The 12820-nt window shown below is 33.6% G+C and overlaps 1 protein-coding gene across 3 annotated transcripts; it reads left to right on the top strand.

Annotated features, from left to right (window-relative positions):
• Nucleotides 1–877: 877 nt before the first annotated feature.
• LOC114730908 (probable 2,3-bisphosphoglycerate-independent phosphoglycerate mutase) lies at nucleotides 878–11391 on the top strand. 3 transcript variants are annotated; one of them, XM_028918017.1, is made up of 6 exons: nucleotides 878–881; nucleotides 6255–6388; nucleotides 7017–7162; nucleotides 7553–7829; nucleotides 8237–8509; nucleotides 10796–11389. In XM_028918017.1, exons 2-6 carry the CDS (start codon nucleotides 6344–6346, stop codon nucleotides 11291–11293), a joined length of 1239 nt encoding a protein of 412 aa, XP_028773850.1. In that variant the 5' UTR covers nucleotides 878–881; nucleotides 6255–6343; the 3' UTR covers nucleotides 11294–11389. The 3 variants fall into 3 exon arrangements, with proteins under 3 accessions (XP_028773850.1, XP_028773849.1, XP_028773848.1); XM_028918016.1 differs by lacking the exon at nucleotides 878–881 and adding an exon at nucleotides 5220–5350 and having other exon boundaries at nucleotides 5961–6388; nucleotides 10796–11391; XM_028918015.1 differs by lacking the exon at nucleotides 878–881 and adding an exon at nucleotides 5220–5350 and having other exon boundaries at nucleotides 5955–6388; nucleotides 10796–11391.
• The last annotated feature ends 1429 nt before the right edge of the window (nucleotides 11392–12820 follow it).

The following is a 12820-nucleotide window of genomic DNA, read 5'->3' as shown; positions in this document are numbered from 1 at the left end:
AGTATATTGATAGATCATGAACAAATAAAGCCACTTGACCAACAAGCTGTTGGTTGAGATGGTAGCGGCTTCATCCCCGTAAAGAGGAGAACACAAATTCGAATTTCGAAAAACGTATTTGTTGGGAGAGCTATTCCTTAACCACTCCAGATTCGAAAGAGATTAGTCTTAAGTCTAATGTGACTTAAGGATACCTTTGTTTCATCTAAAAAAATAGAGCCACTTAAAAATTCTATATGAGATGAGGCATAAGACGGAACCACTATAGTTTCACAGGTTGCAAAAGAAAACTTCAAGCCCATATTCGTCATGAGCTGAATTTTAAGCTAGTCTATATTAATTTTTAATCTCTTCACAATTAATACTTTAATTCTTATCATATATAATTTATTTTGAGTCATCAAATAACTTTGTCTCTCAACCCAGAACTCAAAGGCTTGCCGTCAGAAGTAGGTGCTCCTTCTTCCTGTTCTTGCTGGTCCTCGCCGGAAAAAATGAATATTTGGATGCCAGAGATTTGTGCTCTTCCACCTGTTCTTCCTGATAAAAATTATTGTTCATAGAGTATGCATAAGAAAAAGAAAACATTACCACTTTGTCATTTAGATCAATCAATTGAAAAAAAAAAACAGATTCCATCCAACACTTTTTCCAGTTCTCTTGACGTAATGGCAAAAGACAGGATTTACATTCTACAACACATCCAACTATACATCCACACATACGCACTTTAAAAACTACTCATACTTCCAAATGCCACACATGCAGCCTTCCTTATGATAGATTGAATCAACGTTTAAAATTAATCCGTATCGCCGACAGTAGCAGGAAAAGGATGAGAAGAAGAGGAAGAAGATGAGGATCAGAAAAATGAAGAGGATGTCAATTGGAAGATGGTGAATAAATCCATCAGAGAGAAGGCCATAGAACTGGACGAACAAAACGCTATTTGGAGCCCCTAAGATTGAACTCGAAGGAAGGAGGAAGTAGATATCGACCCTAGAAATGAAGTCGAAGAGATATTAGAGACCCAAAAAAGAGAAAAGGAAATAGTGAAAAGAAGATGATGAATGTAAATGCTAGTGTTTGATGGAAGAGGTGGTCATTCCCAAGTTGAAATGGCAACGACACCACGAAAAAGGTAGTAGAGGAAATGATCTTCAATATGTGAGGACCCACTTTCTTCCTCGGTGGCTTTTGCCTTCTTCTCCTACTCTGTCACTTTCTTCCTCATCATCTACCCTTCCTTATCTTCGCTGTTCATGACCTTGTTCATCGTCGTACTCACCGGCTTCTTTCTCTCATGCCTCGTGGAAGAGAAAGAGTTGGGTTGAAGCTCTCCATTGAATTGAAAAATAGAAAGAAAAAAGAGTAGTGAAGGAAAACGGATAGGCGCACCTGGGAAAGGAAAAAGAAACAATGCAGACTCTCCTACACTGTATTTTGCTGCGGAGTTTTCAGAGGGAGAGGAGGAAAGTGGAGCTGCTCTCCTCTGGATTGGCTGGAACAAATTTTAAAGAGAGGAGATGAGAAAAAAAAAATACTCATCTGATCTTTAATACAAGTCTCATTTAACTAATTTGATTAGATTAAAGAAGTTAGGTAAGTTAGTTAATTATAAGAAAAGTGACACATTTTTCCTAAAACACTATAATCATCTTTCTTAATATCCCTCTCCTCTCCTACTTGATTATGGTTGATGGAGTATCTATAGGGATAATTTAGAAAAAACTGATAATTATGAGAAATGGGTCTTATATTTAGGACCAAAACCAACTTAAGAATTGAGTCTTATATTAAAGACCGGAAGTGTATTATAATTTCTCTTTTATCTTCTTTTTGGCTCTTTCATTCTACACTTTCCCCTCAATCTTACAATTTTAATAACTCTAATCAACTCAACTTCATTTTCTTCTTATATTCAACTAGAAAAATCAAACTACTTAAAATTTTGTTAAAAATATATAAAATGATAAAAATCATAGGAACAAAAAAAGAAACGATGAAGAATTATAATATTTTTGAAAAAGTCAATATAGAGCAATATTTACTTAAGCTAGATAATAAGCATCTTTTAATCTTTTAATTAGTTAAAAAATTAAAAAAAAGGAAATAAAAGATTAAAAATAGTAAAAATGTAATTTTTCTTTTGAACCCAGTAGAATCAACTAATAACAATATGGAAAGAAATTTGACTTTAATTTTTTTATTTTGTTTTTCTCAATGAGTTGTGCTTAATGGTTTTTTTTAAGTTGATAAATTGCCTCATACATATTGATAAAATAAAAAAATAAAAAAATATTTAAATTTTATAAGAGCAAAATAGTTTATTTTTGAATAGCTCCATCCCTTCTACTCTCATACTCCTTCTGTTCCTTATTATAAAAGACATTTGATGCTTATGACATGTTCTCATATATAAGAGACATTTAAAAGTTGTCTCTATTTTTTTTGTATTGATTTCCTATTTTACCCCCATTTATTTTGTCTCCAACTCATACTCTCTCCCCCTCCCACTTCTCTTTCTTTTAATAATTTAATTGTTCTCTCTCATACTCTCTCTCCTTATTAATGGGGCATTGTTGGAAAAAATATTATATTTTTTACACATTAATTGTCTTCAACTAATTTTAATTGTTTTTTTTATCAACGTAATTTAGTTATTTGTCTCTTATAATAAGGAACGGAGGGAGTATTAAATAAGGTATCATTAAAATGTCTTCCCTTCCTTCCCTCTATCAATCTAAACAAAGGATTATTAAAATCCCTTTCCTCTCCTCCCCTTCCTTCCTTTCCCCTCTATATCTCTCCTCCCTTCTTGTGCCCTGTCCTCCCTTTTCTTTTTCTCTGTCGAGCCAAACACAGTGTTAGAGGGAAATGAAACATGGAGGAAATTTCAACATTTGAAATTCAAATCTAACCCAACTACCTCGTAACTGGAAAAAAAAACTAAGCCCCAAGCTGACATTGTTCACACAGCCAGTACTATTTATGGACTGTAAAATGAGTGAGCGAGCCCTTATAAGAAAAAGGGAGAATTATAATGAGATAAAAAAAAAATATAATTGTAAAACAAATCTCAAATGTTGTCATTTTCTATCTTTAAACTTGTTATTATAGATTGTTTAGGTTAATATTGAGACTTTTAGTAATTATTTTTCTTTCATAGGACCTTGTTAAAGAAAATGACTCAACTTAACTTTGATTTTTAATAACTACTTAAACAGCTTTTAATGACAAGTTTAAAGGTAAAAATGATAACTTTTGAGACTTGTTTTATAATGTCACTTTGATTTTTTTTTCCTGAATGAAAATGAAATGTATTAACTAATATGTGCAAAATTACAAGAGAGAGCATTGTCACTTTGGTTCTTTAATCCTATAATGCTACCTTCATTTCTTCATATAAAAGTTAGACAACTAATTTGTAAATACTAAGAAAGTTAATTAAATTAATTATTTGTAATAAATAGATGTTGTGTTTCCTAAAATATATTTGTTAATTATATGCATTGAAATTACTTCCTATTAACATGTACATTTATCATAAGAATTACTTGAAAATAAATAAATAAATATTAGAAACAAAATAGATTGAGTTTTTATATTTTGAACCAAATTAAATTTCTAACTAAATTCTATATTAAATACCGAAAGTAGTAAAATTTTAGAACTTTTTGTGACTAGACTAAATAAAGTCACATTAGTGGTCTTTAATGAAGTTCTCCCAGTAAACTTTAAATCGAATCCGAGATTTTGCAGCCCCACTTCTGCGAGTAAAAGCCTGCCCAGTCCTGTTCAAGTAAATGGGTTAACGAAGTCGATGGCCAAAAATAAATAAATAAATAAAAAAGGTTAACAAAGTCAGATTGCAGCTTACGTGGCAAACATAGCTCTCAGATTGACGTGATCTGGCAAAATCATATGACTGTCAAATTATTTTTTTCTTTCCGATAATTTCTCCTCTTTACTTTTTTTTAAAAATTCAATATTCAACTTTTAATTTATCAGTATTCAATTAAAAATTAATTATAAAATTAACCTAAAAAACGTTAAACTATGAGATCGCTTAATTAGAGATATAATTCTGTATATAAATTTACTAGATATAGATGCATATATTGATTTCTATAACCTTTCCTTATTTTATGAGTATCTTTTCTTTTGGTTGCAGATAGAGCCGGGAATCAGGGCCGGCCCGGCCCTCCAGGGCTGAAATTTTAAAAATACCTCAATTTACTAGGTCCGGCCCTTAAGCTACAGGGTCAGGACCGGCCCGCGGGCTTTTGGCCCGTTTAAGAAAAAATACTATTTTTTTTTATATTTATCAAATTTTTTATAAAAATATAAAAATAAACCAATGAAATTATTAATAAAAGACATAAATATGAATAAAATTAAGTCACAAATATAAAATATCATCATATATAAATATTCATCAACATCTAAGAACATCTAAAACATTCATTAACAAGATAACAACATCTAAAAGTTTTATCTATAATGCAATTGTGCAATAAATAAACGCTATCATTAATCTTTTGAAACTTCATCATCACTATAATTAATTACTTTTCTTCATAAGTATGCTTTTCTTTCGTAACAAAAATATCAAGTTTTTCTTCTTTATAAGAATTTTATTTTTGAATTTTGCAATCTAATTATTATTTTACTTTAATGTGAGAAACATTGTTGTTGAAACTCATGAATTTCTAATTCAAATTATAGAATCACAAGTTATATAAGTATAAAAATATTCTATTATCAAATATATATATATAGTTTAAAAATATCAACACATATAATATAAATCAAATCATTATTAAAGTCCAAATTAACTTATTTTTTAAAAATTTAATTGGATAAATTATTGTCTAAAACTAAATTTAATTTTAAAATGATAATAATAACTAAATATTTAAAATATTATTAACAATGTAAAAAATTAATAACATTAATATTATATAAAAAAATTTAAAAAATAAAAAAAATATAAAAGGGCTTAAAAGGGCCGGCCCGCGGCCCTCCAGGGCCGGCCCTTTTAAGCCCGCGGCCCTTCAGAGCCAGCTCTCTAGAGCTTATTTTTTATTTTAAGAGAAAAATATCTAGTCCGACCCTTATAATTTCAGGATCTAAACGGATCGGCCCGATGGGCTCGGCCCGTTTTCCTAGCTCTAGTTTGCAGAGCGAAATCCAACGAGATGGAATATCGGCCTAAAAAGAGAAACTGAATGGAATAAGGTGGTGCCGTGATGCAGAATAAAGTGGACATCTGAAAAGAGCCGTGCTTTCTACCTCCACCTCTCTATTTTGGTGCCAAGCAGTGGATCGCCATTATAGCTATTTAAAGGTGATATTCGGTTCCACATATCTGCTTCTCCGAATGAGAGTTCGAATTTGCTTCGGAGTTATGATTTATTCTACAGAAGTCCCATTGTGAGAAAGGCTTCAATAGTCTTATTGCATATAATTCCCTTTCATTTCTTGATCTTTGGATGTTCATGGCTCATGCCTGCTTCGTGCTTCATTAGCCTTATTGCATTTGACCCCCCCCCCCCGAGGATACCAGCTTCTTACTTCTGTTAGTGCAGTTCCCCGTTCCCTTTTGCACTATTTATTCTGAAAATTTTCATTTTTAATGTAGTGTTGGGGAATCAAATTTAATATGGTGTTGGGAAATCAAAGTTCTGATACGAAATTATTGCTATGGGGTGTCAATAATAGCTCCATCATAGAAATAAATGATTAAAAAGTGCTCTGAGTTTGCATGATGGTTTTGATGTTCTCGAATTCTCTGAACTGACGTGAAAAGCTTAACGTTTATTTATGTTATGGTAGATATCTATCTTCTTGAAGGAAGTATGAAAACATTATGGTCCAATAATGTGTTCAATAGAATTGGTTGTGTCTTCATAATGCATTCGCTTATATTGCTAAAATAATTGTTATCGTAGTGCCAGGGAATGAGTAAGCTGCTGTTTCTGCCATTTGTTGAAGCATCAGAGTAACGTTTGTTGCACCAACTATTTAAACCAGATACTTAATATTAGAAAAGGGAAGGATGACTGCAGGGAGAGATATGGCAAGTCAACAGCTGCCCAAAAAAAGGGTGGCGTTTGTGTTGATTGATGGGTTGGGTGATGTGTCATTGCCAATGTTAGAATGCAAGACTCCTCTTCAGGCTGCAAAAGTCCCCTGCTTGGATGCCATAGCATCAGCCGGAGTTAACGGACTTATGGACCCTGTAGAAGTAGGCTTAGCTTGTGGAAGTGATACAGCTCACCTCTCCTTGCTGGGCTATGATCCTAGAGTTTATTATCGTGGTCGAGGTGCATTTGAATCCATGGGCGCTGGACTGGCAATGTCACCTGGTGATATTGCTTTTAAGGTTGCCTTTTAATTTAATTGTTTCCTCTTGCATGTTCTTGGCGACTTTTTGTCCCTTTTATAAGACTATTCTTGTTCACATGAAGCTAATGAATGCTTTAGAAAGCATCCTTTGTCCAGAATGCATTTGTGTTGAGTGGTGGTTTATTTGACATTAAGGCGCCATTGATCTGTTCCTTTATGTCAGGATTGCTAGAAAAGGTTTGTATGGATATTTCTTGAGTAGCACATATAGCACTCTTAAGTTGAAAAATCTGTTAATATTTTTCTGGCTTCCTTCCATTTCTAGAAAAGGGGACCTATGATCTTAACTTCTCACTTATAGTTACTGTATATAAATTTCAGCTTAATTCGACAAATTTGACTACTTGATGCATAATATTTGTTCATTTCTCAATATTCTCAACAGCAGGCTGGTTCTTACATCTCTTTGGGGAAATACCTGCCTAGAATCTTTGACTTAAAGATAGTTACTTTTGGCACATGTGTTTGAGCATTTCCTTTCACATTCATATCAATTTGATATGAAAAGGGGGTTGTCCTTGACCTTCCCATTTGATAATGAATTTAGCCGAGAATTTTCTTCATTCTTCCTCTTGATGAGAACCTAATTAATTGCCTTCCTACAGTCGAATTTTGCTACTCTGGATCAGAAAACTGGAATAGTCACCAGTAGGAGGGCTGACAGGCACTTTGAAGAAGAAGGTCCCATACTGTGTTCAGCCCTCGATGGAATGAAGCTTCCTTCTTTCCCACAATATGAAGTCAGAGTCAGGTGCTGATACCTAAGGCTGCTATTTTTGTTTCATAAACTGTTATTTGTCAATGAATATAATCACTTCATATGGACAGATATATCATTTTCCATATTCTCATTTTCAAATATAACTTCTGATAGCATCACAGTTTTATTTATTAATAATAAACTTGATTTTGTATTGGGGTGTGTCTCATATGGTTGCTTTTTATTTTTTTCATCTGGTTTTAGGATTTTGTTTAAATTTCTCTTCATTCTCAACCCTTAGGTTGATTAATCGATGACTGGAATCTTAGAATTCAAAGGTTACTGTAGAGTTGCTCAGTAAAGTAATAGCTTCCATTTTCTTTTTCTTTTCTTTTTTCTTTCTTTTTTTTCCTGCTGGGGCGGGGGCTATTCTTCTCACAGGTATGCAACAGAGCATAGATGTGGAGTGGTTGTCAAAGGACCAAATTTGAGTGGAAACATATCAGGAACTGATCCATTGAAGGACAACCGCTTACTTTTGAAAGCAGAAGCTTTAGATGATTCTCATGAAGCAAGGAATACTGCAGCTGTTGTTAATGAGTTGTCCAATGAAATAACTAAGATTCTAGTTTCTCATCCTGTGAATGCTAAACGTGTTGCAGAAGGGAAGAACATAGCTAATGTAGTTCTATTAAGAGGTTGTGGTATTCGAATTGAGGTATGTTCTTTAAAGTTCATCATATTTTGTTCATTTATCTGCCAAACATGAACGTGCTACATAATATAACTAAAGTCTGCAGGTTAATCCATTTACACAGTCTGCTACCTCAGAGGAAGTGAAGGCACATCAAATAATTATTGTTTAGGAAATAAGAGCATTTGAAGTTTGAAAATAATTATGGTGTTGGCTATTCTGGAAGAATTTTTGTTGTTCCTTAACTTGAAATTTATATTTTTCTGTGCTTTTGATCACATATCTGGTAAAATAATTTGATATTACAACACATGATATTTCACCCAAAAAAAAAAAAAAATTGACGTATCAGGAGTTGTGATATAATTTATTGATACTAATGTGTTCATTTACATGGTTTATATGTCCATCTTTTAAGTTGCTTATTACAGGTTCCTCCATTTGTAAACAAACATGGTTTGTGGCCATGCATGGTAGCTCCCACAAAAATAATTGCCGGCCTGGGATTATCACTTGGTATTGATATTCTTGAAGCTCCTGGAGCGACTGGAGACTATCGAACATTACTCACTTCAAAAGCATTAGCAATAGCCAAGGCACTCTCAGCTCCATTGAAGTCTTGTCCTCAAGTGTTTGTGCCTGGAGGGGATGAGCATAAAGCTGGCCGGTCAGAGGGCTATGATTTTGGATTTCTTCACATCAAGGTCAAAAATTTATCAGTTTTGGTTTCATCCTATTCGCATACTTCCAAGTTTTTCTCTTTTACACTTCACATCAGTATAAAAATCTCATCATATGTCTGGATTATGTCTCTTCCATTGTTAGTTTTTGCCCAAAATGAGGGTCTAAGCTGTGATCGTGTCTTAGGACTAACATCACAATCATACGTGTGTTTTCTAAAAAGTCATTATGCACACTGATTCTGGTGCATGTTTCTCTTGGAAATTAAAAGCAAACTTTAGATCTAAAACGTGGAAAAGTAAATTGTATTTTATTGTAAATGCCATTGTCTTTCTTTTGTTTTTTTTGGGCCAAACCATTGTCTGTTCATCCTGTGTTCATTTTCTTTTTGGCAGATATGAAACTGAGCTTGAGATCAATTTTGAATGTGTTTGATATGCTTGGATTGTTTTCCCTCTTCCATTTGTTTTCAAATATGAGTTAAACATGAGGGTTGAAGTACGTTTTCATGTTCAGAATTGGGACATATAACTTGGAAGTGCATAATACACCGATGTATGGGTTGAGTTTTCTTTCTCTTTGTGAGAATATGATGCCAAGGTAGATTGGTGTTCTTTTTGAAATTGGATCACATGCTTGGAGTGAAGAAGTTTCTAATTCCGTTTTTCAAACAAACCACTGGACTCATTTGAGGTTCTTTTAATCTGTTGGCAGTAAGTCTTCTGGGTCTTTTGGAACAATTTTGGGCATGTTCTGATTGCATTTCCTTAGATGATTCTGGATAAAAAATTCACAGCTTTTGATTTTATGCTAGCAGTGAGAATTCTGGAACTATCGATTTGTTTTGACATGCTGATTTGCTGAGGTTTGCTTGCTGCATCATTTTGTCTGCGCTCAGTGTTTTGACAACTGAAAGTTTTGGTTTCGCAAAAATTTTTGTTGCATTGGAATCAATAACAAAGAGAGTCACATGCTTTTGATTTTATAAGTCCTTTCAGCATCTCATTTTCAACAGTCTAACAAAGGACTCCAGCCACTCTTAATAGAGTCTTCAATTTAAAATTTTTATGTCCCAAAGTTGAATATGGTTGCTTTTAACACTCATGAGCCATGAGACTCAACAAGGCAAAAAAATTTAAAATGTTAGTGATTATGATAAAATTGACTGATGGGTCTTCACCTAAGAGCTCAAGTCTCGAAGTTGAAATGGCAGAGGACATGGTTTAGGGCCCGTATAATCCTTGTAGGTCCCTGTTCTCTTAATTGTAGATGTTTCAACTAGGTATGTGTGCCTATGGTTTTATCCTGCTTCTAGGTGAAGCGCTTTTGAGTGAGGTGTTGTGTAAGAGAGTGTGATCAAATTGATTCACTGGCCTTCACTTAGAGCTCAAGTTTTGAGGGAAAATGCTCTTTGTCAAAGCATGATGAGGCGAGCATTTTATTATCAAGAAACTATTGATTATGCTGAGAATATTCCAGGGTCCGACCTTTGTGATTTTGTGAAAATCAATTGGAAGACAAAATCACATCTCTGAGATTCTCAACAATGAACTTGTAAAAGTGAAAACTTCCTCAAAACTTTGCTCTCATATACTGTGGATGACATAATTTCCAAATGCCTGATTCTTTTGCTATTGAAATGGCCACCACTTTTGGCTGGTTAAAGAACTGGCTACCAGTTGATCCTACATTTCCCTTTCAATGGCCCTGCTCTCTTGTTAAAAGAGATTCTTGCCTGATTCCTTTTGCATTTTTCCACGATTTCTTATGGGCGTAGGCATCCATGTATTTCAGTCCTATGGTTCTTCATTATCTGCATATAGCTTTTTTTCCTCAGTGCCCCTTTTTTTTGGGCTTTCAGAAATGTTTCTCTTTGGCAAGCATGGTTATTGGCAAGAACATAATTGATCATTTGGTCTCATAATAAATTATAGTTTAAGAACTTGAAATGTCTCTATAAGCTAATTTTAGCTTATTTTCATCTGCTCAAATCAAGACTGATCAAAATAAGTTTTAAAAAAATACAGTTCAGGCTGATTAACCTTAGTTTTGGACAAAATTATCCTTGTTGACTTGATAACTACATAAATTCATCTGGGATTGCTTGTTTATACACTAGTTAATTTTAGATAGTACTGATGCCAATATAACTTGTTTAATAAAATCTTCATGAATTAGCAATTACTTAAGCGAATTGACGAGAAGCAACCTTAGAATGCTGCTTCTTTTGCTCTTATTATTTATCTGCTTAAGCTATGTTTATTTCTGGAAATTTGGATTCTATATGATGACATATTGTGGTGCTGCAGGCAATAGACGATGCAGGACATGATAAGGCAAGTGTTCTCAAGGTCAAGGCATTAGAAGCTGTAGATCGAGCAATAGCACAGATGGCAAAGCTCCTCTGGGAGGCAGAGTCAACTGGAAATTTTCAGTTCATCCTTTGTGTCACCGGCGACCACTCTACACCAGTTGAATATGGAGATCACAGCTTCGAACCAGTCCCATTTGCGATGTGTCGGCTGAAAGATTTTGTCAGTGCCATTGGTGAGAGCACCATAAGTGAAACTTCTCTTGACCCATTTCCTCTTCCAAGTGTTAAAGCTGGTGAGGATTTAACTAGTGATTTGAAAATAGAACAAGAGGCAAGAGATAAAAGATGTCAATCTTACAGCGGTGATTCGGTTTATGAGTTTAACGAGATAGCAGCAGCAAGGGGATGCCTCGGTCGATTCCCCGGTGGTGAGATGATGGGAGTTATAAAGAAATTCCTCACCCTTGATGCTGCTAAAGAATTGAAGAGTTAACTGTAGTTCATGGCTTTCTTATAACTTAAAAGCAACCTGTTTCTGTTTTCTTTTTGCATTTTGTGGTGACATTTTTCCCTTTCTTCTTCTTGCTTTGAAAGCAAGTTGTGATTTCAGTTTCTTCATAACGAATATGTGAGATTGTAGAACAAGAATTTCTTTCCATTAAAACAGCAATGTAAAATCAGCCTAAAATAAACTTATCTGAAACGTGTTTTTGGTTTTGTCTGTTTCAATAGTGTATTATCTTCCAATCTTACTTCCATCATATCAGTTGGCAAGGATAGAATGCCAAAAGTAGTGTTTCAGACTACAGAACTTTACACAGTTTGTGCAGGACGAAGTTCAGCCTTAATATTCAGATTGTGATGATCCTCTTCAACAATGGATTATGCATTCATGATTAGGAGGAACTGACGTTTTTCTTCCTCCTGAATAAGATTTGTCCATGAAAAACTATAGATTTAATTTTTCTTTCAAATTAACTGTACATATAATAACATAAAAGAACTAAACTATGTAGTAATGTCTTATTTAAGTATAAAAGCTAGTTGTAGTATATTTAGGACCGGATATAGTGATAAGTTAATGAAATATAAGTAAGCAAAAAGTTAAATTAAACTAAGTAATATTTTATTTAATTACAACTAACATCAACTCAGCTGAGTTTTCTAGCATTAAAACCATTCGTTATCCATTATTATTTACTAATTTAGACAAATTACGAATAATAATATTTAAGAACTTAGAATTTTAAATTTAAATGTCAATCACTAACTTAGTCCGTTATTGACATTTTAATGGAAAGTTAACCAGGAAAAAAATCCCTATTTATATACGAGTTGAAAAATTCTTAGAAATCTCAGTTAAAATCCTGGAATGAAAGTATGGAAAGAAGCCTGCTAGGATTGTTATACTAATTAGACTTTTAATAATAATTATTCCAACTCATTTCCAAATTGTGTCATTATTCAACTTAGCTTTTGAAAATTTTAAAATTAAAAAAAATATACAAAAACTATTGAAAAAGCAAACATTTTAATTGGAATTTAAATATTTTAAAAACCCCTAAATTAGTTTTTTTTTTTTGATGAACATCAGGGTTATCCACCGGCGGACCCGGTGACTAATCCTTTCGTTGGCTTGTAGGCATCTCGATGGGTGGGACAGCTGGCCCGGGGTTTTTTAAAGCTTTTCCATGCCCAAGGCAGGATTCGAACCCTCGAAACTTAGTTAAGGGAGGATGAGCCCCAACCGACTCAAACCATTTCCCCCGGGTTCCCTAAATTAGTTATTTGATATCAAAGTGTCATCAGGCATTCAGACTTTTGACAAAAAGTGGGGTAAATTATGAAAATTTTAAAAATAATAAAAACAGGCAATAACAAGAATTTCCTGTAATTTTTTGTTACATTTTAGGAAGAATGACATGGAAGGACCATTCAAAAAAAAACAAAACAAGACACTGAAGCATCACAAATTTATCAAATAGCATAAAAGGGTCGATGCTGAAATGCTGGGACATAA

Source organism: Neltuma alba, unplaced genomic scaffold (assembly GCF_004799145.2).
Source record: "Neltuma alba isolate B1F8T4 unplaced genomic scaffold, ASM479914v2 tig00012782_pilon, whole genome shotgun sequence".
Lineage (NCBI taxonomy): Eukaryota > Viridiplantae > Streptophyta > Magnoliopsida > Fabales > Fabaceae > Neltuma > Neltuma alba.
Note: the sequence above shows the minus strand (reverse complement) of the source record. Positions and strands in the feature narration are given on the sequence as shown.